This window comes from Aotus nancymaae, unplaced genomic scaffold (assembly GCF_030222135.1).
Source record: "Aotus nancymaae isolate 86718 unplaced genomic scaffold, 86718_ANA_hifiasm-v0.15.2.pri h1tg000018l, whole genome shotgun sequence".
NCBI classification, from domain to species: Eukaryota; Metazoa; Chordata; class Mammalia; order Primates; family Aotidae; genus Aotus; species Aotus nancymaae.
In genome coordinates, this window is record NW_026988430.1 from 21,080,085 (window position 1) to 21,105,606 (window position 25,522).

The 25,522-nt window shown below is 40.1% G+C and overlaps 1 protein-coding gene across 1 annotated transcript in view; it reads left to right on the forward strand.

The window, feature by feature from the left end:
• Positions 1-11: 11 nt before the first annotated feature.
• Positions 12-25,522, forward strand: part of VMP1 (vacuole membrane protein 1) — a 135,522-nt gene continuing 110,011 nt past the window's right edge. The window contains exons 1-2 of the mRNA XM_012445405.3: positions 12-121; positions 25,331-25,432. Of these exons, the coding sequence (XP_012300828.1) occupies positions 28-121; positions 25,331-25,432 (196 nt within the window). The 5' untranslated portion in view covers positions 12-27. The remainder of the gene's footprint in view (positions 122-25,330; positions 25,433-25,522) is intronic.

Sequence of the window (25,522 nt, forward strand, 5' to 3'; positions counted from 1 at the left end):
GCAAAGGCGGGGATCGGACCGGAAGTGATGTGCTGGTTTCCGGTTGGCCGGAGCCCAGCGACGGGTGTGAGAGTCGGTCAGGAGCCGCTTCCAGGATCCGGAGAAGCCGGGGTCGGAGCGGGTAGGTAAACTAACTTGGGGAAATGGGGACCGAAGTTTGTGGCTGTCCTCAGAGCTTAGCTTCTTCTGGAGCTCTTCTGCTTAGGAATTACGGATCTGGGGCACTGTGTTTCCGACTTCCAGCAGTGTTATAGGACGCTGCTGACTCTGAATGTCTCACCCTGGTGGTAGCCAGGTTATTTGGGACACCTCCTTATGGTTGGTCACCCGGGCATTGAACCCAGACACCGGACTCCCGAGTGTTCGTTCTCCTCTCTGCGGACTTGGAAGCCTTACTAGGCTTCTTTAGAGAACCTCCTAGTCCCAGGATGTCCAGGACCTTGTAGTAAGTGGAGAAGGTCTTCCCTGCTGATGACTGAGCTGTTTCTCAGGATCTGTCAGTTTGGTTTTTGCTCTCCCAAACCTCTAGCGCATGATGTTAGATGTATTCGCCCCTAAACGAAATCCAGGCTTGCAAATGCTATCTAAAGCGCTGGTAGTACAGGGTAGCCAAGGGAATGGGCCTTCGCTCCGCAGAGCCCTTGGAGAGGACTTCTCAGATCTTGCACTGCTTTCATGAAAAAAGAGTTGTCTGCCTTTCCAAACCCCTGACCCCCGACCCCTGTATTTTATTACAATGTTGGTATTGCAGTAAAACGTAAAGGTCGACTTAATCTCTAAAATTCCAGAAACCATATGAGGCCCTGTGTCACACTGCTAGATTACTTATGACCTCCAGAAGATTTTACACAATCATCTTTTATTTACCTGCAACTCCATGCAGAAATCTAGTAATACACGTAAACTGGCCGTGGTTGACGTGTTTTGGCAGCATGGCTCCTTATCCTAATTTTAACGTCTTTCATTTCTCCTTTGGGGCTTGTCAGATTTTGTGGACAGATTGCATTGATAATTTGGAGAAGCTTGTACAAGTGTTTCTAGTGTTGTCATGATAGAGAATTGAATATTCCAGTTGCTACTACCTATTAATTATATTGTCATTAGCTCTGATTTTAGTTGTGTATTCTTAGCATAGATGATGAAAGGAAGAAACGTATTTACTAGGCATCATTGTATGCATTGTAGCTTAATGTTTTTACCGTGAAGAGGGATGGTGGTACCTAGACAAATGTGACTGATTTGTATAGGTATGAAGTGACTCTCTCAAGTAGAAATTTTATATTTTACTACTTTGCCTACATTATCTTAAAGCACTGAAGGTTATTTTTTTCCTTTGAGGGATATGCCCTACTTGATTACAATTGATTAATACAGTTTAATTTCTGTCAGTCACATTCCAGAAAAAAATATACATAGGGCCTTGTTTTGATGTCTTTTAGCAATTTACCTATAGCTAGTTTAATCAGTTTGTCAGTTTACATGTTGTTCTTATTTTGAGTTTGAAAATTTGTTCACACTTGACTTTCAAACAAGGTGACAAGATTTGAGATATGGAGTTATAATAGTTAGATGTATCATTAGTTTAATGTTCGGTAAATTTGCTTAACATTCGGTAAATTTGCTTCTTGATTATATAACTGCCAAATCTGATTTTATATTCCTTATGTTCAATTGAAGGACTGATTATCCAGTTTTGCTCACTTCTCCAACTTCTCGCTTTTGGCTTAAATCATCATTTTTTAAGATTTTTGTGATTATTAAACTTTAAATCAGTAGATCTGGGTTGAAGTCTGGGCTCCAGCACTTGTTAAATAATGGCTGACAGGTTGCCTAACATTCTACGCTGGTCTAGATTGTGTTGAAAAAATTCTGCTGACTTTCTTTCATACAGCTGTCACAAAGATTAAATGAGATGGTAAACATGAAATTATTACATAAATGAAAATATAATATCACTTTACTCTTAGAACTGGAGCTATGTCAGTGCAGAATACTGTTGCTTTGCATCATTATCTGAAAATATTATCACATACTTTTCTGAGATGATCTTTGCCCTGCTTTTGAACACAGTAAAGTTAGCAAAGAGTAGTTTGATACTATGATCCATTGAATTAGTCACCGCGGTTAATAAATAGGTGCCTGGAAAATGAGTATAGTTTTGCATTTGGGAGTTTAAATCTGATCCTTTTTGGTCGTCATGTATTGTCACTTGAGAATTTCCAAGTGCAGACAAAGCTGAAGTTTTTTGCTTATGTATAGTTAGGATTAGAATTAGTCCTACCTTCCTTACATTAGGTAAGAAACCTCATTATTTCATTGAAACCAATATTTAGAATTAGAAGGAACTTCTGTGAATATATAGGTAGATTCTTATTTAACAGAGGAGAAAATTAAAGGTCAGAAACAATCAGCAATTAGTAACTGGCTTGCTTGAGGTCATCTGGCTTGGGTAGTGCTAGAACCCGAACTGTAAGGTCTCAGGTGTTTTTTCTGTTCTAACAAGATTGTGTCCAGGCATCTCATTATGGTTTGGTAATATTTCCTGGTTCACATGAAAATGATTACTCTTAATTATTAAAGGGATCTATCCACATACACACATAGACACACAAACCTTATTTACAAACTTTTTTTCTCTCTTTAGCTAGTTTAGTCTTATAAATTGTAGCATAACGAAAACTGTGCTTGGCTAGATCTGAAGTGTGATAGCTTAAGGAAAGAAAATCAGTTATATTCTTCAGTTATATTCTTCAGAGTTTGTTCACGGTTCATGACTATCACGTGTTGAGTTATCTTCTTTCTGGCCAGTGGAAATGACAGAGGAGCCTTGTAGTACGTGTCTACTGTGAACGTCGCTGCTAAAGAGTAGGAGAGAACTGGCCGGGGACATGGCTTACCGCTGTAATCCAGCACTTTTGGAGGCTGAGACGGGCAAATCGCCTGAGGTCAGGACTTTAGACCAGCGTGTCTAACATGGTGAAACCCCATCTCTACAAAAAATAGAAAAAATTAGCCAGGCATAGTGGTGGACACCTGCAATCCCAGCTCCTCGGAAGGCTGAGGTACTAGAATCGCTTGAACCAGCAGGCAGTGGTTACAGTGAGCCGAGATTGCACCACAACATTCCAGCCTGGGCAACAGAGGGAGACTCCATTAAAAAAAAACAAAAAAAAAAAACTGGCGGGGCGCGGTGGCTCACGCCTGTAATCCCAGTACTTTGGGAGACCAAGGTGGGCGGACTGCCAGAGCCTCAGGGGTTTGCGACCAGTCTGGACAACACGGTGAAACCCCGTCTCTACTTATAAAAATACAAAAAATTAGCTGGGCGTGGCGGCGTGCACCTGTAGTCCCAGCTACTGGGGAGACGGAGGCGAGAGAATTGCTTAAACCCAGGAGGCGGAGGTTGCAGATCGCGCTACTGCACTCCAGCCTGGTGACAGAGCGAGACTCCGTCAAAACAAAGCAAACAAACTCCCCAAGCTGTTTGTAATTTTAATATTTTGTTCTCTTAATTATCTATTATATAGAGAGCCATTTCTCTAGTTACTTTATTCTGACTAAATAGTCATTGTAGAAGAATTAATTATTTGTATTGTTGAGTACTCTTTTTTTGGTTCCATTGATTTCACAAACTTTTAGTCTCTTTAGTCTTTCTCAGAGGTGATAGTGCTAAATGCTACTATCATTCCTATTTTTGCCCAAGTGCCCTTGGTGTGTCTCCCATTTTGGTGTGAAAATGAACTCTAGATTAGAGAATCCTAATAAACAGGACAAATGAAAGTGATAACTTTGTTGTGGTTTTGTAAATTGTTAATCTGCTTTCACAAAGTCTTGCAAATATTTTGGGGAGTAGTAAATTTTTAAGACCATATTGCCTCAAGAAATTCCTTATTTTGTATGGCAAAGCAACTTTGGATAGAGTTTGCTGGACTGAGGTTAGGTATTATGTAGACTCTTATACAAAGCTCATTTTGAAATATGCTCCTTGGTTTGCAGAATCAAGGAAATTTGAACAGGAGATAATTTTCTGTGTCAGATAAAAGGTGATACTTAAAGTTTAAGGCATATTTAAATTAAGCAAGGGCAATCCATTGAGTAATTATATCCCAGCTAGTATACCTATAGTTGCTGAAGAGTTTGTTAGTATTCTTGAACTACTTAATCTTTTCGTTAGTTCATGGGAGTATTTTCTCTTGTCCTTGAGTTTTTAAATGATAACTTGGTTCCTTGTAGATTATCTGGAAGGACTAGGTAGGCAGTGTTAAAAGCCAGAGCTATAAAGCTAGACTGCAGAGCTGTAAAGCTAGACTGCTTTTTTTCAAATTCCAGCTCTGTTACTGTGCAACCCTTGAATTAGTTACTTCTTGCTATCTCAGTTTCCTCCTAGTAATGAAGTCAATACCTTGATTGTTAGGATCACATGAATAGGTTTAAATAAAGCATTTAGAACAGTGTCTGTAGCATATAGTTTACCGTGATCGTGATCATTATCATCATGCCGCCCCCTAAGCTATTGCCAAGAACTCTTTCCCAGCCCTCTTCTAAAAGCATATCCTTATGTTGCTGCTTACTTAATTTTTGTTTGCTCATTATTAGTGAAGTTCCAGTAAATAAATATCTGAGTATACATTTCATTTTGTGTATATTTTACAACATATGTAAGATTCTTAACCAAATGAGGCATTCTTTTGGGCCATTCTGTTAACCTTTTGGTATTAACAGATTACATTATCTGTGTAAGCCATAACACAGAATTTGGCATTTGAAACTTTTGATGTTTAATGATGTATTTTAGCACAAAAGATCATTTTCCAGTGACATCTGTTACCTTATCTGTTCATTATCCAGTCAGTGAACAAACATCTTGTATCCCAGGCCTTACACCAAGTTCTGGGGAAAACAGTGGGAAACAAGACTTGTTAGGAGTGCAGCAGATGAGGGCCTAAGAGAGAGTTAAGGTGGATATATGCCTCTTTGAGGCCGAAGCATAATAGACTTGGAATACATTGACATGGGATGATATGGGAAATATATGCAGGATCCAGGTCATGTAGAACTTTGTAGGCCGAGGGAATTAGTTTGGATCTGATTTTGAATGCAGTAGGAAATCATCCTACAATTTTAAGTAGAGGAGTAGTAGGATTTATAAGAAGTTCATTGTTGCTCTTCTGTGAAGGATCAATTGAACGGTGCAAGAATAGAAATGGAGAGAGAAGTTGACAGTCCCCTGCAGTAATTCAAGTAGAAGATGAAGATGGTCTGGACTAGAAGGGTAGCAAACTAGACGGACAGCAGTGTGTGGATACCAAATATATTTATTTGGTATAGGACTTGGTCTTGGATTAAATGAGTGGTAAGGAAAAGGGAAGAGTCGGGGATGACTAAGCTTCTGGATTTAGTGACTGGGTAGGTGGTTGTGCCAGGTACTGGGAGAAGGGAGGTTTGGAGAAGACCAGGTTTGTTTGTTATAAGAAGGTGGGTAGGTGTAGGGAGAAAAGGACATGTTAATTTTGAGACACTTAAGATCATCCAAGTTGCTCACTTATGTATGTAAATCTAGAGGTCAAAAACAGAAATACAAATATGGGATAGCATATTAAACTAAACCATGGACCAGATGAGTCACTTGGGGAGATAGGAAGAGGAGAGGCCTGAGGTCAGGTAAAAGAAAGATCTGAGTTGGGCACAGTGTCTCAGGCCTGTAATCCCAGAACTTTCAGAGGCTGGGGTGGGTGGATCGCTTGAGTACAGGAGTTCAAGACCAACCTGGACAACATGGTGAACCCTGTCTCTAGTTTTTTTTTTTTTTTTTTTTTTTTCTTAAAAAAAAAAAAAAAAGATCTGGCAAAGGAGACTAAGAAGGTGTCTTGGGCCAGACATGGTGGCTCACACCTGTAATCCCAACACTTTGAGAGGCCAAGGTGGGCAGATCACTTGCAGTCAAGAGTTCAAGACCAGCCTGGCCAACATGGTGAAACCCCGTCTCTACTAAAAATACAAAAATTAGCTGGACGTGGTGGTGGGCGCCTATAATCCCTGCTGCTCGGGAGGCAGAGGCAGGGGCATCACTTGAACCTGAGAGGCAGAGGTTGCAGTGAGCCAAGATCATGCCACTGAACTCCAACCTCAAAAGGGGGGAAAAAAAAAGGTGTTTTAATCTGTTTTCTGTTGCTTATACCAGAATACTTGAAACTGGGTAATTTATAAAGAAAAGGAATTTATTTTTTATAGTTGTGGAGGCTGAAAAGTTCAAGATCGAGTGGCCACTTTGGGTGAGGACCTTCTTGTTGGTGGGACTCTGCAGAGTGCCAAGAATATCACATGGAGAGGAAGCTGAATGTGCAAGCTTGGTTCTCTTCTTCTCTGCTTAGAAAGCAACCAGTCCTACCCCCATGATAACCCATTAATCTATGAATGGATTAATTCATTCAGAAAGGCAGAACCTCCATGACCCAATCACCTCTTAAAGGCCCGCCTCTCTATACTGCCACATAAGGGGTTAATTTTTTTTTTGAGATGGAGTTTCACTCTTGTTACCAGGCTGGAGTGCAATCTCGGCTAACCACAACCTCTGCCTCCCAGGTTCAAGTGATTTTCCTGCCTCAGCCTCCCGAGTAGCTGGAATTACAGGGATGTACCACCATGCCCGGCTAATTTTGTATTTTTAGTAGAAACAGGGGTTTCTCCATGTTGGTCAGGCTGGTCTCAAACTCCTGACCTCAGGTGATCCGCCCGCCTCAGCCTCCCAGAGTGCTGGGATTACAGGCATGAGCCACTGCCCCTGGCCTAGGCCTCCCAAAGTGTTGGGATTATAGGCGTGAGCCACCATGCCTGGCCTAGGGGTTAAATTTTAACATGAGTTTTGGAGGAGACACAAACTATAACAGAAGGAGTGTTTGAAAAAAGAAAGGTCAGATACACAGACTTAATAAAAGTGGTTACATCTAGCAGGGAGAGTGGGGAACAAGGTTTTTTACTTTTTTCAGATGGATGTATATATATATATATATAATTTTAAAGCACATGAAAGTTGTTCTTGCTTTTTTTGTGTAGGGGTGGGGCGGACTTTGAGCCGGGATCTCTGTCACCCAGGCTAGATTGCTAGATTGCAGTGGCACGATCACTGCTCACTGCAGTCTTGACCTTCTAGGCTCAAGCAGTCCTCCCACCTCAGCCTCCTGTCTGGGACCACAGATACCATGTGGTGCCTGCCACCACACAGGAGTAATTTTTGAAATTTTTTGGTAGGGATGGGGTCTTGTTATGTTGCCCAGGCTGGTCGTGAACTCCTGGACTCAAGTGATCCTCTCACCTTGGCCTCCCAAAGTGTTGGGATTACAAGCATGAATCACTGTGCCTGGCCTATTTCTGTATTCTCTTCTTTTCCATTGATTTCTGACTACCCTTTAACCAATACCACACTGTCATGATTACTATATAGTAAATGTTGAAATCAGTTACTGCAAGTCCTTCAGCTTTGTTCTTGTATCCAAATTGTTTTGGCTACTTTAAGTTTTTTTGCATTTGCATAAAAATTTGAATTGCTTTTTTTTTTTTTTGAGACTGAGTCTCGCTCTGTCACCTAGGCTAGAATGGAGTGCAGTGGCGTGATCTGGGCTCACTGCAACCTCTGCCTCCCGGGTTCAAGCGATTCTCCTGTTTCAGCCTCCTGAGTACCTGGGATTACAGGTGCGCACCACCACGCCTGGCTAATTTTTGTATTTTTAGTAGAGATGGGATTTCACCATGTTGGCCAGGCTGATCTCAAACTCCTGACCTCAAGTGATCTGCCCGCCTAGGCCTCCCAAAGTGCTGGGATTACAGGTGTGAACCACCACGCCCAGCCTGAATTGCTTTTTTATAAAGCTTGTTTGAATTTGATTAATCTTAATTAAGGCTGTACATCACTTTGGGGGCTGTATTAGTCGTTTTCACACTGCTATAAAGATACTGCCTGAGACTGGGTAATTTATAAAGGAAAGTGGTTTAATTGAATCACAGTTCTGTATGACTGAGAAGGCCTCAGGAAACTTACAATCATGGTGGAATGGGAAGCAGGAACCTTCTTCACAAAGCAGCAGAAGAGAGAAAAGTATGTGAAGGAGGAACTGTCAAATACATCACCATCAGATCTCCTCTCACTCACTGTCATGAGAACAGCATGGGGGAAACCGCCCCTGTGATCAAATCACCTCCCTCCCTGGATACGTTGGGATTACAGTTTAGGTGGGGACATAGAGCCCAACCATATCAGGGTAAACTGACATAGTAACAATATTGAGTCTTCCAAACAATCAGCAAAATATGCTAATCATTTATTTAGGCTCTGTATAATTTATTTTCTTTATTTCTTTTTTAGAGTAGAGTTACTTGTATTTTGTTAAATTTGTCTCTAAATATATTTTCAGATGTTATTGAATCTGAAATTTTAAAAAATTATTTCAAGTATGGGATGGTCCAATTTTTATCCCAAGTGTATAGTAGAAAGTATTTGTTTTGATCTTTTATCCTGTGACCTTGCTAAATTCACTTTGTTCTGATAGTTCTGAGCGTTTTAAAATTTCCTTTATTTTGAGCTATGTTATTTAGGACTGTATGCATTAACTTCTAACTACCTAGAAACTTTTTCTTTCTTTTTTTTTTGGTACTAAAGGTTGACATAATTTCTGGCTTATCAGAGAATGTCATTTATAATGCCCATTCTTGGCAATTTTTTGAGACTTGTTTCTTGGCTTAATCATAAGTGTGGCTCATGATATAAAGTTCAGTATCCCTACAGTGGTGTTACTTTAGAACAGAGAGAATAGAGGATATAAATGTCAGAACAGGTATTCGGTCAGACTTTTCCAAGTCCAAATTCAATAGTTCTTCTATTCTACTGTACATCACAGTCCAGTGAGAATATTTTCACCCCAGTTATACAAGTATAAATGCCCCAGGTATTTAGGGACAGTAAAGTAGGGAGTTTCATAGATACGAGTCAGTTTAAGTACTAAGAATCCATAGGGATGAGTGTTCTGTTAATTCTAGTAATGGGGAGCGTTTGAGAACACTAGGACAAGCCAAACTTCTGGGACTGTTTTTTCATCTTATGTGCATATGTGTGTGACTCTGAAAATCCTCTCACTGGACTGTTTTATGCAGTAGAAGAACTATTGAATTTAGACTTGGGAAAGTGAGGTTGAACTGCTCTGACATTTATATGCTGCAGAGTTGCTATTTCGAGCCCTTGGAGCACTTGATCTCTCGTTTGTAAAAAACAAAGATAAAAATAACTGTCCCTTAAAGATGGTTATTAGCATTATGTTTGTTAACTTATTTTTAAACTATAAATCAGTATACATAAGTAGTTGTCACTACATACATCCAAAACTGTACCCTAGTGCTAGATGGAATTTTTTTACTATGAGAAAGGAAATTATGGCATTCATTTACTACATGTGCTGCATAATAATTGAATGAGGAAAGAGAGAATCAGGCATGTGCGGTGACAATGCCAATGTCTCACAGTTAACCAAATCTCCCAACTCTAGTCTGGTATTCCTTCTTTTTTTTTCTTTTTTTTTGAGACAGAGTCTCACTCTGTCACCCGTGCTGGAGTGCAATGGCACAGGCTCAGCTCACTGCAACCTCCGCCTTCCAGGTTCAAGCGATTCTCCTGCCTCAGCCTCCTGAGTAGCTGGGACTATAGGTATGAGCCACCACACCTGGCTAATTTTTGTATTTTTAGTAGAGACAGGGTTTCACTATGTTGGCCAGGTTGGTCTCAAACTCCTGACCTTGTGATCACCCGCCTTGGCCTCTCAAAGTGCTGAAATTACAGGCATGAGCCACTGCACCCAGCCCTCATTATCTTAATTCTTAACCTTATTCTTAGGCCCCCATCTTTTTGATGAAAATGTTTTGCTAAGATTGCATTGGTTATGAAAAACTGCATGAACATTTAGAAATAGATGAACAGAAAATGAGAAATGGAATTTTTCTTTTTTTTTCTTTTGGAGTCAGACTCTTGCTCTATCACCCCGGCTGGAGTGCAGTGGCACAGCCTCAGCTCACTGCAACCTCTGCGTCCCAGGCTCAAGTGATTCTCAATCCTCAGCTTCCCAAGGACCTGGGACTATAGGCCTGTACCACCAGTCCGAGTTAATTTTTGTATTTTTAGTAGAGATAGGGTTCCATAGTGTTGGCCAGACTAGTCTCGAACTCTTAGCCTCAAACAATCCTCCTACCTCCCACCTCTGGCTCAGTGGCCACGCCTATAATCTCAGCACTTTGGGAGGCCAAGGCAGTGGATCACCTGAGGTCAGGGGTTTGATACCAGCCTGGCCAACATAGAGAAACCCTGTCTCTACTAAATATACAAGAATTAGCTGGGTATGGTGGCATGTGCCTGTAATCTCAGCTACTCTGGATGGAGGCTGAGACAGGAGAATCCCTTGAACCTGGGAGGTAGAGGTTTCAGTGAGCCGAAATGGCACTACTGTACTCCAGTCTAGGTGACAGAGCAAGATTTTGTTTTAAAAAGAGAAAAAAAATTAGACACAGTGCAGTTTCTAATTTTTCAACAAATAGAAACCTGCGATGAGTTGAGTGTATTTTATACATTGCTAGATTTAAGTTGAGGAACTTTTTTTTTTTTTTTTTTTTGAGATGGAGTCTCACTCTGTTGCCCAGGCTGGAGTGCAGTAGTGCGATCTCGACTCACTGAAACCTCCGCCTCCCAGTTTCAAGCAATTCTCTGCCTCAGCCTCCTGAGTACCGAGTAACTGGGATTACAGGCGCCCACCACCATGCCTGGCTAATTTTTTGTATTTTTAGTAGAGACAGGTTTTCACCATCTTGGCTGGTCTTAAACTCCTGACCTTGTGATCCACCTGCCTCAGCCTTCCAAAGTGCAGGGATTACAGGCATGAGCCCCCACACCCGGCCCAGTTAAGGAACTTTTTAGGCCAGAAACACATACCCTTATAACCTGCTGATCCATTATTGAGAGATTTTTATGGAGATTCTGAATGCTTTTAAATTGCATCCTAATTTGGGGTTATGATTTTTCAGTTCCCCAAGACTGACTTCCTTCCTTTCTTCCTTCCCTCCCTCCCTCCCTCACTCCTTTCTTTACTTTTCTTTCAACACAGTCTTATTCTGTCACCCAGCTTGGGGTGCAGTGACACAATCATAGCTCACTGCAGGCTCAAACTCTTGGACTCAGGCAGTCCTCTGGCTTCAGCCTCCCAAGTAGCTGGGACTACAGGCACATACTACCATACCTGGCTAATTGCTTTTTGTTTTAAGAGATGGGATATCACTGTGTTTCCCAGGCTGGTCTGGACCTCTTGGCCTCAAACTATCCTCCTGCCTCAGCCTCTCAAAATGATGGGATTATTACAGGTGTGAACCATCATGCCCAGCCCTCCCAAAGACCTTAGAAAGTTGAAACAAATTTGCTGGCCACGGTGACTCACACTTGTAATCCCAGCACTTTGGGAGGCCAAGGCGGGTGGATCACAAGGTCAGGAGTTCGAGAACAGCCTGGCCAACATGGTGAAACCCCGTATCTACTAAAAATACAAAAAATTAGCTGAGCACAGTGGCACGTGCCTGTAATCCCATCTACTTAGGAGGCTGAGGCAGGAGAATTGCCTGAACCCAGGAGGCGGAGGTTGCCGTGAGCCGAGATTGCGCCATTGCACTCCGGCCTGGATAACAAGAGCAAAACTTCGTCTCAAAAAAAAAAAAAAAAAAAAAAATACACAAATTAGCCAGGCATAGTGGCAGGCGCCTATAATCTCAGCTACTGGGGAGGCTGAGGAAGGAGAATCACGAACGTGGGTGGTGGAGGTTGCAGTGAACCAAGATAGCACCACTGCACTCCAGCCTGGGCGACAGAGCAAGACTCCATCTCAAAAAAAAAAAAAAGTTGAAAAAGATTCAAGAAATTTTTTCATATATTCCCATTCACATCATTATGAATTTTCAGAGTACGTGTTATTTAACTGGCATAACCACATGATAGATACTGTTATCTGATTCAGAGTGTCAGATGATGTGGTAGTTACTCTGATATTGTGCTTTTTTTTTTTCTTTTTTGTTGAGACAGAGACTCACTCTTTCACCCACACTGGAGTGCAATGGCGTGATCATGGCTCACTGCAACCTCCACCTCCCAGATTCAAGCAATTCTCCTGCCTCAGTCTCCTGAGTAGCTGGGATTACAGGCACCTACCATCTCACCCAGCTAATTTTGTATTTTTAATAGAGACGGGGTTTTACCATGTCAGCCAGGCTGGTCTCAAACACCTGACCTGGCGATCCACCCGCCTTGGCCTCCCAAAGTGCTGGGATTACAGGTGTGAGCCACCATGCCCGGCCTGTGCATTTTATTTGAATTATCTTTGGCTTTATACCCCTGCACAAGCGGAAAACTGTATCAAAGCCTCATTTGTCAAGGTATATTACTCAGATTATTTATTTTGTTTCCAAGCGTAAATCACAATTCCTTAATCTTAACAGTTTTAGGGAAATCTACAGCTAATTTGGAGTAATCTAATCCAATTAAGAATAGGTACTTCTGGAGGTTGAGGCTGAAGCATTGCTTGAGCCCAAAGAATTCCAGGCTGTGGTGAGCTGTGATTGCTACTGCACTCTGGCCTGTGTGACGTAGGAAGACCCTGTAACAAAACAAATTTAAAAAAATAGATACTTCTGAAAGCAAGAAATGTTACTGAGAAGTGTAATACTTTTTGGCTGTCTTTTTGTGCCTTGTAAGAAGAACAATGTGTTTTATTGAGCACACTGACATAAATTTTTTTTTTTTGAGAAAGTAGAATTCATTTGGATAGATGATTTTTTTTTAAAAAAAAAAGAAGTATGTTTTATTTTGGAATGATGTTGCCAAGAAAATAGAAATCAGTGGCTTTGCTTCTCTCACTTTCTTTTCCTTTTCTACCTTGTTAACTTTTCCAATAACTCATATTACTTGGGGAGATGCTTTTATCATGTCATCCATAAATGGTTTTTGTTTTGCTTTGGGGGACTCTCAGTAATTTACTTGCACATTGTTTTCGTATTACAAGTGTGGCTAATGTTTAAAATGAATGGAGTATTATAGTCTTAGCACTGGATATACAGCCTACAAAGAACCTTTGTGAGCTGATATTTGCAGTGCTTTCTAAGCACTTCGGCAGGAAACAAACAACCCCACGTTTAATGTTAACTCTGTTTTAAATGCCTTAGCTGTATTTAAGGTCAGTTACACTCCTTTAATGTATTTCTTGTATCTATATGAGTGTTCACAATGAAAATTATTTGATGTTTGAGTTATGTTTCTGCCCAGTTTCTGTCTTCTCAGCCCCATCCATAGAACTATAAGATTTGTTTCAGCAACCTCATTTTTACAAACGAAACTAACATACATGCACTCAGTGCAAAGTAGATGCCATTGAAGGTCAAGAATATGTGTCAGATTTCTGTTTGAGGATATTTCAGTATTTTAAACAGACTAGTAATACTTTGATTTACTCCTACATCTAGGAATCTTACTGACATTGTATCATCACAGATTTCAAAAATTATTGCTACTTTATTGAATTTTAAAAAGTGGCTCTCTCTAAAAATGATTATTTCATCTTACTTTAGCTATGTGGATAGACTAGAACCCTTTTACCTCATAATAATTTTTGACACATTGTCCTTGTACATTTCAAAATGTTTAGACTAATGAAGAATAATTCATTGTTGTTATATAACATAAACTAAGATTGTTCTAAATCTGTGGCTGTTTCTATTATGTAGGGTATGGAAACCAGTTACATAGGCTTTTGTATCGCATACTAATATGGAAAGCAGGTACCTGTAAGTGAATTCTCAGGGCAATACTTAGAATGGTTTTTTGGAAAATTGTGACATTCAAGAGGCATGTAGATTGATGGGTATGATACTGCATTTAAAGAGCAAGGAGAAACTAACATTAAGTGACTGCTATGTGCAAGTCACTGTGTAGTGCACTTTTATATAATTTATCTTGGCCAGGCGTGGTAGTTCTCGCCTGTAATCCAAGCACTTTGGGAGGCTGATGCAGGTGGATCACTTGAGGTCAGGAGTTCTAGACCAGCCTGGCCAACATGGTGAAACCCCTTCTCTACTAACAAAAAATTAGCCGGGCATGGTGGCACACGCTTGTAATCCCAGCTACTTGGGAGGCTGAGACCAGAGAATTATTTGAACCCGCGAGGCGAGGTTGCAGTGAGCCAAGATTGCGCCATTGCGCTCCAGCCTGGGCAACAAGACAAAATTCCTTCTCAAAAAAACAAATTATCTTAAAGTAGAGGAGCTAAATTGCTGAGAGTTCCCCAAAGCAAAACAAACACATTTAAGGATGACATAAAAATAGGAATAGGGGCCGGGCGCGGTGGCTCACGCCTGTAATCCCAATACTTTAAGAGGCCAAGATACGCAGATCAGCTGAAGTCAAGAGTTTGAGACCAGCCTGGCTAACATGGTGAAACCCTGTCTCTACTAAAAATACAAAAATTAGCCTGGCATGGTGCCATGCACCTGTAATTCCAGCTTGAGGCAAAGGTTGCAGTGAGCCAAGATCACACCATTGCACTCCAGCCTGGGTGACAAGAGCGAATCTCCATCTTAAAAAATAATAATAAGGATGCAGATATTTTACAAATATGCTCAAATGCAGATTATTTAACCTGAAGTCATATAACTTGTAGTCAGGACATATTGGCAGCTTTCAAGCACTAAGTTTCCCCTTTTCCCTATAAAATGGGTTACGATAAAGATGATAATGAGTAAGATAAACAGGGTATGTTAATACTAGATTAGTCACTGTTGCAGTTTGAAGACACATGCAGTAAAATACATGAGGTTTTTCTGGATGAAAGGTAGTCTAGGTAGGCAAGGTGGCTCACATCTGTAATCCCAGCATTTTGGGAGGCCGAGACACGAGGATTACTTGCTACCCAGAAGATCACTTTGGGTAGCATAGAGTCTGTCTCTACAGAAACAAAACAAAACAAAACTATTCTGCAATCTGGATACCCTTATTTATACTAATCATCTTTGTATTGCTCTGCTAGGATTGTCATAACAGAATACCACAGACTGGATGGCTTAAACAACAGAAAATTTTTTCTCCCAGTTTCGTAGGCCGAAGTCCAAGATCAAGGTGCCTTGATCAAGCAGGGTTGATTTCTGGTAAGGACTCTCTTCCTGGCTTACAGACAGCCACCTTCTGTCTGTGTCCTTACATAGTCTTTCCTCTGTGTCTAGGTAGAAGAGAAAGCTGTCTGGTGCTTCTTCCAATAAGGACTAAGTCCCTATTAGGGTACCACCCTTATTACTTCATTTAACCTTAATTACCTTCTTAAAGGTAGTATCTCCAAATTATAGTCACGTGACTGTTAGGACTTCACCATATGAATTTGGTGGGGGCACAATTCAACCCATTACAAACATATTCTCTCATAGCTAATCTGCACGAGAAGCCAGATTATAATCAAAATATTATTTGGAGGCATGAACTCAAAGGTGGATGGCAAGATGATCAAAGGCCTTGATAATCATAATGCTTTGTGCCCTGGTAGATAGAAGACTTATAGGCTGAGTAACTTCTGCTGCACTGTGCTGGAGATAGATTTGCCGTTTTGTCTTGTTGAACTTTTCTTTTATCATAAAACCAGTCCCCTTAAATTATTATTTTTTTCAGGCAGTTTAGTTAAAATTTTATGGTTATGAGCCCAGCCTAATAATGCCCCCCAGTGTAACATAAAAAACTTACAGCATTCTGTACCACTTCTTTCTGATAAAAACAAAAACAAAAATTTACAGCAACCTGTACTCCCAATTTGATTAGATTTGAGTCTTAGGCCAGGCACAGTGGCTTATGCCCATAACCCCAACACTTGGGAGGCTGAGGATAGCAGATCGCCTGAGGTCAGGAGTTCGAGACTAGCCTGGCCAACATGGTGAAACCCTGTCTCTACTAAAAATAAAAAAAAATTAGCCGGGCATGGTGGCAGGTGTCTGTAATCCCAGCTACTGGGGAGGCTGAGACAGGAGAATGTCTTGAACCCGGGAGGCAGAGGTTGCTGTGAGCCGTGATTGCACCACTGCATTCCAGCCTGGGTGACAGAGCAAGACTGCCTCAAAAAAAAAAAGAAAAGAAAAGAGAAAAGATTGAGTCTTTAACTCCTAATCACATTTTGGGGCCAGCTCTTATATTACCTAACTTTTCTAGATTGAGGTTGTCCCTTTCAAAATCTCAGAAAAATAATTTTAAATTTAGTTTGCAGGGTGGAGTTGTCTTCCCAATAGGTCAGTGTACTCCTAAGATCACCGTTGTATCTGGGTCCTGCTTCCAGGTTTCTCACTACCTTGTTCTGTGACATTCTATAAGCCACTTTCCTCTGAGATGTTTATCTGTGAATAAGTAGTAGAATAGGCTTGATACTCTCTAAGGTTTCTTCTGTGATTCTAATTATTCTTACAGCATATTCATAAAGCACTTTCTTAAAGCACTATTGTAACATTATTTTGCCTTCGAAAGAAAGAATTGTCAGTAAGTAGAGGGTGTTTAAGGCTGAGTGAATAGATGACATCATTAGGGAGAGCGTATAAAGGGAACAGAAAAAGGAATCTAGGACCAGGCTTTGAAGAACCCCAGGAAGTAGAGCAGGGGGAGCTGTCGAGAAATAGAAAAACGAGAGTATTTCAAGAAATAGGGAATGGATACTTGTGTTCAGTGAAGGTAAGAGGTTCAGTAAGATGTGTCCTTTGGATTTGGCAAATGGAGGTCATTGGCAGTCTTGACAAAAGCAATTTATTTTTACTTGTCGGGGCACAAGTCGTATCATAATGGATCGAGCAGAAATTTGGTGATGAGTAAGTGGAGACTGTGTGTATGTAAGCAACTCTTTTGAGAACTGTTTATGAAGAAGGAGTGAAAAATGGGAAATACTGAATACTTTCTGGTGAGAATAAAGGGGTAAAGATTGATTACACAGTGAGAACAGAAGGAGCAAAGTCCCTGAGAAGGAGGAAGGGAATGATACATATATTGACGTAATGACCTTCGTTAAGTAGAGGACACTGGGGACATTGCCAAGTCATAAAGAGAGAACGAATGCTAACATGGGTGGAGGTATAAGTATTTTAGTAGGCTTAGTAGTAGAGGGATTGGTGAATTCTCTCACTGCTTTTGTTATTTAAAAAAATGAAGCAGGGCTGGACACGGTTCATGCCTGTAATCCCAGCACTTTGGGAGGCCGAGGCGGGCAGATCACTTGAGCCCAGGAGTTCAAAACCAGCCTGGGCAACATGGTGAAACCCAGTCTTTACAAAAAATACAAAAATTAGCCGGACGTGGTGGCATATGCCTGTAGTCCTAGCTGCTCGGGAGGCTGAGATGGGAGGATCACCTGAGCCCAGGAGGTCGAGGGTGCAGTAAGCCGTGATCACATCATTGCACTCCAGGCTGGGGGACAGAGTGAGACCCTGTCTCAAAAAAAAGTCAATGTCTGAAAATAAGAAAGTAGAAAGGAGGGTAAAATGTTTTTGGAGTAAGAACAAAGAATGAAATAGTTGTCAGAATTTAAAAAAAGTTTATTAGTAGGAGTCATCAATTTTAGTTTTGAGATTTGGCATCTTAATAATTGGGCTGGGTGAAGAAACTCACACGTATAATCCCAGCACTTTGGGAGGCTGAGATGGGCAGATCACTTGAGCCCGGGAGTTTGAGACCAGCCTGCGCAACATGGCGAAACCACATCTCTACAAAAAAAATATAAAAATTAGCCTGTCATGCTGTTGCACACCTGTAGTCCCAGCTACTTGGGATGCTGAGACAGGAGGATCATTTGAACCCAGGAGGCGGAGGTTGCAGTGAGCCAATATTGTGCTATTGCATTCCAGCCTGCGGAATTAAGAGTGAGACTCTGTCTTAAAAATGATAATAGGCTGTGTGCAGTGGCTCATGCCTGGAATCCCAGTACTTTGGGAGGGCAAGACAGGCAGATCATGAGATCAGGAGTTCAAGACCAGCCTGGCCAACATAGTGAAACCCCGTCTCTACTAAAAATACAAAAATTAGCCTGGCATGGTGGCAGGCATCTGTAGTCCCAGCTACTTGGGAGGCTGAGGCAGGAGAATCGCTTGAACCCAGGAGACAGAAGTTGCAGTGAGCCGCTGCACTCCAGTTTGGGTGACACAGTGAGACTCTGTCTTGATAATAATAATAATAAGGCCTGGCGCGGTGGCTCACGCCTGTAACCCAAACACTTTGGAGGCCAAGGTGGGCGGATCACCTGAGGTCGGGAGTTCAAGACCAGCCTGACCAACACAGTGAGATCCCATCTTAAAAAAAATAAATAAATAATATAATAATAATAACTGGCACATAATAGACAGTTGATATATATTTGTTGAATTAAGAATTTGAGGCTGGGCAAGGTGGCTCACGCCTGTAATCCTAGCACTTCGGGAGGCCAAGGCGGGTGGATCGCAAGGTCAGGAGTTTGAGACCAGCCTGGCCAATATGATGAAACCCCGTCTCTACTAAAAAGGCAACAATTAGCTGGGCATAGTGGCACATGCCTGTAGTCCCAGCTACTCGGGAGGCTAAGGCAGAAGAATCACTTGAACCCAGGAGGTAGAGATTGCAGTGAGCCGAGCTTGTGCCACTGCACTCCAGCCTGGGCAACTGAGCGAGACTCTGTCTCAAAAAAAAAGAGAATTTGAAGTGACTGTGTAATTGTATGATTTTCTTGAGTTATGTTCAGCTACTTAGATCATAAGAATGCAGGTGATTCCGGAGTCATTGCAGTTTTACAAAGTTTTACAGTATGTATGTTTGGGGGAAGAAAAGGCAAAGTAATTGAGGATGTTTTCAAGGGAATTTTGAAAGGCAAGGAAAAATATAAAATCCTTTACAAAATGGTTAAAATGCAGAAAAGCTTTGAAGTTTTTATAAGCTTAACTATTTAGAACACTACTGTGTGGTTCTTCTAGTTTGGTTGTTTCATACTTAGGATAGTTTTAACCATCCTAAATGGTCAAAATGCAAAAAAAAAAAAAAAAAAAAAAAAAGTGGGGGGGTTTAATGCTTTTATAAGCTTAACTGTTTAGAAACTCAGTGGCTTTCTTGTTTGGCCTTATGCTATAGTTCCTTCTTTTGGGAATGAAAAGTTGTTTTTTAAACTGCGAATTTATTTTGTTTGTGAAAAAGTAGACTGATGAAAATAACTTTGTTCCCTGGGTAATTTATTATAAAACAAAATTTCAGACTATTATTTTATGTTTTCTAGGGAGAATTTTGGGGAAGGAAATGTCAGTATGCTGTTCTTTTTTAGCACATTGTGTAAGAACACATTATTTGCTCAAATGAAAATCCCTGTTGCAATGGCTTAAAAACAAAACCTTCAAATAATTGTGCAATACCATTGTTATGAGTATGAACTCATAGACCCAAAATGTTTTGGATAAAACTCTTTGTCTTTTGAAGATGACACTATTGGAGAGAGTAAATAGGGGCAAATGAATTCAATTGTCAGTGTTTTGTAGGGGAAAGGTTTTAGAAAGTTACTTGTAATGCAGACCCGTTTGTGTCCTCTTTATCTTTTCATTACAAATTAAATAAATTTTGCTTACTGTGATATAGATGAATGACTGGCTTTAAAATATCTTAAATATCCTTAAATATCTTATATGTAAATATTTATTATATATTTAGATATCCATAAATATTTAAATATCTTTAAAATATCTTTAAAACATATTGCCTATAGGATTTGGCTGAATATGTTTTCACATAGGTTGTTCATTTGCTTTGTTGTTTTTTTTTTTTTTTTTTTTTTTTGTGATGGAGTCCTGCTCTGTTGTCCAGGCTGGAGCACAGTGGCATGATCTCGGCTCACTGCAACTTCTGCCTCTCTTGGGTTCAAGCCATTCTCCTGCCTCAGCCTCCTGAGTAGCTGGGATTACAGGCATGAGACACCATACCCAGCTAATTTATGTATTTTTAATAGAGACAGGGTTTCACCATGTTGGCCAGGCTGGCCTCAAACATCTGAACTCAGGCAATTCACCTACCTCAGCCTCCCAAAGTGCTGGGATTACAGGCTGAGCCACCATGCCTGACCAAACCCACATAGTTTTAAGTATTTGCACAACTTAAGTGTAGCTTCAAGTTAAATGACTGGCAGGTGGAAAATCATTAACTTTTTTTTTATGGTTCCATTTCAAACATCCTCAGTTGATTTTTTTTATTAATTTGTGAAATAGATTTCCATTTTGTAAACCTATTGTGATGCTCTAGCATCTTTGGTTTCTGTTGTTTTGTAATTGCTTGGGTTACATTATCTTTTGGCAGAATCTTCACGCAAGTATGACTTAAGTTTGCAGAGTCAAGCTTTCACCTTCTATGAACTCTTCTGATACATCGTCCTCTGAGCTCTAATAGTACTTACTTCTTGATGGTCTTTATCATAGCTAGTGTGTATTGAGGTCATATGAAAGGTGAGGCAATATGTTAGCATTTTACATACATTACCTTGTTTAATCCTCAGCCCTTTGATATGTGTCATGTTATGTTATCTCTATTTTACAAATTAAGGAAAACTGATGTTTAGAGAGATTTACAAATTTCTTTAAGTTCATAGAGTAGTTACTTGTGAAGCATGAGTAAACCCAATTCTGTTAGATTCTTAACACCTGACTAAAACATTGTCTTTTCGTCTAATTTTATTAAAATATCTGTTTTATCCCATTCTGTTATAATTGATTTGTGTTCATTTGGCTTCTTTACCAGACTGTGGTCCTCTTGAGAACAGGGATCTCTTTATCCTATTCATATTTGTATCCTCAGTGCCCATTGGAGACCCCAGAACTTTATAAATAAGAGCTGAATGAACAACAGTGGCATCACTGATATGGTAACAATGAGGCGTGTGCTGTGAAGTTGTTTTTCTAGTTTAGGCATTTTGTAGGTTTACTACCTCCTACCATTTCGATGTATTGGCATTTGTAGTCACACATGCATGCATATCAACAACATACATATGCATACATAGATTTTTTCATCTACCCATCAGTCATTTGATTGAAAGCGGCAATTATTGTCCTCATTTTGTGAACCTGAAAAAATCAAAGCCTGAAGAAAGTGAAACTTTGCTTAAGATCATACTAGTTAGTGGCAAATCTGGGATCAAATCCAGATTTTTCAGATTTTAAATCTTATGATTATCTACTTAAGGCTGTCTATACTAATAGAAACCTATATTTTATTTCTTGATATGTTTATTTGCTTATTCAGCAATGATTTATAGTCTTTCACTTGTTTTCCTTTATGAGGCATACATTTTGAAAATAGTTACAATAGAGTTTAGTCAAGGGATAAATTAGCATCAGATAACAAACTATAGGAAGATTGGCCCACACGCATGACCATATCATATCCTGATCAGTTAAATATAAATCTAGCATGACTCTTGGCACATACAGAGTGTTCAGTTAATATTTGTTGAGCGAATAGGTAAACAAACCTTATATAAGAACCTTATAAAGTGATTTCATGAGTATTCTTTCTTAATAATATGACCCCCTAACTCATATATCTGACTTTGAATTCTAAACCGTCACTGAATTTGCTCATAATGTAGAAAAATTTGAGCCACTTAGCCATGAGAATACTCCTAATACTTTTGGGTCCTCTATTAAATATAGAGAAACCTGGATAGTGGCTCATGCCTGTAATCCCACCACTTTGGGAAACTGGAACAGGAGGATCACTTAAGGCCAGGAGTTTGAGACCAGCCTGGGCAGCATGAATGAATGAATGAATGAATGAGAGAAAGAGAGATTTGTAGAATAGTATACCATTCTTTTTCTATGAATATATTATATGTATTTATAACGTTTCCTATGAATATATTCCTATGAATATTTGCAAGTTTTGATAATTCCTGCTGGTGGCTGTTCTTAAACAGCTTTATTGAAACATAATTCACATACCATATAATTCACCCATTTAAACAGTATATTCATATCTATGCAACTATCAAAACAGTTTGAGAACATTATCATCAACCCAGAAAGAAACTGACAACTTATTGGCAGCCACTCCCCATTTTTCTCCAGCTAATCTGCTAATTTACTTTCTGTTATTATGGATATGCATATTCTGGGCATTTCATATAAATGGGAATCATAACATGCAGTCTTTTGTGACTGACTGCTTTCACTTAGCATATTTTCAAAGTCCATTGATGCAGTAGCATGTATTACTACTACATTTCTTTTTATGGCTGAGTAATATTTCATTGTTATATATAACATGTACCATATTTCCTATATCCATTCATCAGTTGATAAGACATTTGGGTTATAGGCCGGGTGCCGTGGCTAACACCTATAATCCCGGCACTTTGGGAGGCCGAGGGGGGCGGATCACGAGGTCAGGAGTTCAAGAACAGCCTGACCAACATGGTGAAACCCCATGTCTACTAAAAATACAAAAAAATTAGCCAGGTGCCTGCAGGCACCTGTAATCCCAGCTACTAGGGAGGTTGAGGCAGGAGAATCGCTTGAACCTGGGAAGCGAAGGTTGCAGTGAGCCGAGACCACACTACTGTACTCCAGACCATATTTTCTCTTTTGAGGAACTGACAGATTGTTTTCCAAAGCCACTAGACTATTTTGCATTCCCACCAGCAGTGTATGAGGGTTCTGATTTCTCCACATCCTCCCCAGCACTTATTATTTATTAGGATAGTTTTTATCTATTTATTAGGATAGTTATAAAATTATCCTAATAGGTATGAGATTGTATCTCATTGTGGTTTAATTTGCATTTCCTTGATGGCTAAAGATGTTAGACATCTTTTTATGTGCTTATTAGCAATTTGTGTGTCTTTGGAGAAATATCTGTGCAGTTCCTCTGTTTATTAATTGGATTATTTGCTTTTTATTACTGAGTTGTAAGAGTTTACAGTCTAGATACAAGCTTCTGGCTGGGTGCAGTGGCTCACACCTGTAATCCCAGCACTTTGGAAGGCCAAGGCGGGCAGATCACCTGAGGTCAGGAGTTCGAGACCAGCCTGACCAACATGGAGAAACACTGTTTCTACTAAAAATACAAAATTAGCTGGGTGTGGTGGTGCATGCCTGTAATCCCAGCTACTCGGGAGGCTGAGGCAGGAGAATCACTTGAACCCAGAAGGCGTGGGTTGCAGTGAGCCAAGATCATGCTATTGTATTCCAGCCTGGGCAACAAGAATGAAACTCCATCTCAAAAAAAAAAAAAAAGACACAAGCTTCTTATGAAATATATGTGATTTGTAATTACTTTCTCCTGTGGATTGTATTTCTTTTTATTTTCTTTCTTTAAGAATATTTAATAGGATGTTTTTTGTATTTCTCTCTTTTTTTTTTTTTTTTTTTTTTTTGAGACAAAGTCTTGCTGTGTCTCGAGGCTGGAGTGCAGTGGTGCTATCTCCAATCACTGCAACCTCCACCTCCCTGGTTCAAGTGATTCTTCTGCCTCAGCCTCCCAAGTAGCTGGGATTACAGGTGCCCACCACCTCGCCCAGCTAAGTTTTGTATTTTTCTTTTTTTTTTTTGAGGTGGAGTTTCGCTGTTGTTGCCCAGGCTGGAGTTCAATGGCCCGATCTCGGTTCTCCGCAACCTCTGCCTCCCAGGTTCAAGCGATTCTCCTGCCTCAGCCTCCCAGATAGCTGAGATTACAGGCATGTGCACCATGCCTGGCTAATTTTGTGTTTTTAGTGGAGATGGGGTTTCTTCTTGTTGGTCAGGCTGGTCTCGAACTCCCAACCTCAGGTGATCCACCTGCCTCGGCCTCCCAGAGTGCTGGGATTACATGCATGAGCCACCACGCCCAGCCTTTTTTTTTTTTAAGCAGGGTCTCCGTCTTGCCCAGGCTGTAGTGCAGTGGCACAATCATAGCTCACTGTATCCTTGATTGAACCCCTGAGCCCAAGCAGTCCTCCCACCTCAGCCTCCTGAGCAACAGAACTACAGGCATGGGCCACCACTCTTGGCTAATTTATTTATCTTATGTAGAGATGGGATGTTACTGTGTAGCCCAGGCTGGCCTCAAACTCCTGACCTCAAGTGATCATCCCACCTTGGTCTCCCAAAGCGCTGGGATTATAGGCATGAGCCACCCCACCGGGCCCGAGTTGTCTTTTTATGAGTCTGGGCAAGTTTTAATATTCTGTTAAGGACTCAGCATTTTAGCCTTTATTGAAGTGATGTGCTTTTTGAGTAGAAAGTTTTACTTTACTAATACCTGAAGAATGATACAATCACAGGCAATCTGGTGTTTGTATAGGACAATTATGTCAGCACAGTTTATATGTTGTATTACAGTGATTTAAAGTAAAAGCACTGATAACTGTAGTATGAAGAATGATATAAAGTACATTTAACTATCTTAAACATTTCAAATTTGTATTTTCTTTGACCATATCATTTTATTCAGTAGAATTGTTTCCTAAATAAAACTGGTCTGTGATCTTAGATTTATGTATCAACATTTCCAACATCTTTTGTAGTATATTCTATTTTTATCTGATGATGTTAAAGGGAATATGAAAGAAATGGTAAAAAAATAAAAATGGGCCGGGCACAGTAGCTCATGCCTGTAATCCCAGCATTTTGGGAGGCCAAGGCGGGTGGATCATGAGGTCAGGAGTTTGAGACCAGCCTGGGCAATATGGTGAAACTCTGTCTCTACTAAAAATACAAAAACCAGCTGACCATGGTAGCATACACCTGTAATTCCAGCTACTCGGGAGACTGAGGCAGGAGAATCACTTGAACCTGGGAGGCGGAGATTGCAGTGAGCTGAGATTGTACCACTGCACTCCAGCCTGGGCAACAGAGTGAGACTCCCTCTCAAAAAAAAAAAAAAAAGATTAAAATGATAAGATTAATTTTGAGTACATAGTGCTTGATATTAAATTGTAAATTAGAAGGATGTTAGACCTTATAGTATGTTAACATTTGGAGGTGCTAGTGTTTAATATCCTCCTTCTGTGGACAAATTACCTCCAAATTTTAATCTGGAAGATCTCTGAAATAACTACTAGGAAAAGATTTACAACTAAATGGCTTTTATATTTTTACTATTTGTATTAGAATATCTGTACAAATTGTTCAAATTTTGGTTATAAAAGAAAAACGTATATAAACACATACTGTGTCAGTTATTACTGTGATGTTATTCCTGTATTCAGTTTTATTCAATCATGGCTACACAGCAGAAGTTTGTAATTTATTGCTGGATTTTATTTTGTTGTATTAGCTCCTCAAGAGTTACTGATCTATGAAATGGCAGAGAATGGAAAAAATTGTGACCAGAGGCGTGTAGCAATGAACAAGGAACAACATAATGGAAATTTCACAGGTAAATGTTGATGGTTTGGAGGGAGGAAAGCTACGGGTTTAAATTATACACTTTTCATTGGAATAAAATAGAGATATATTACTTCTTATA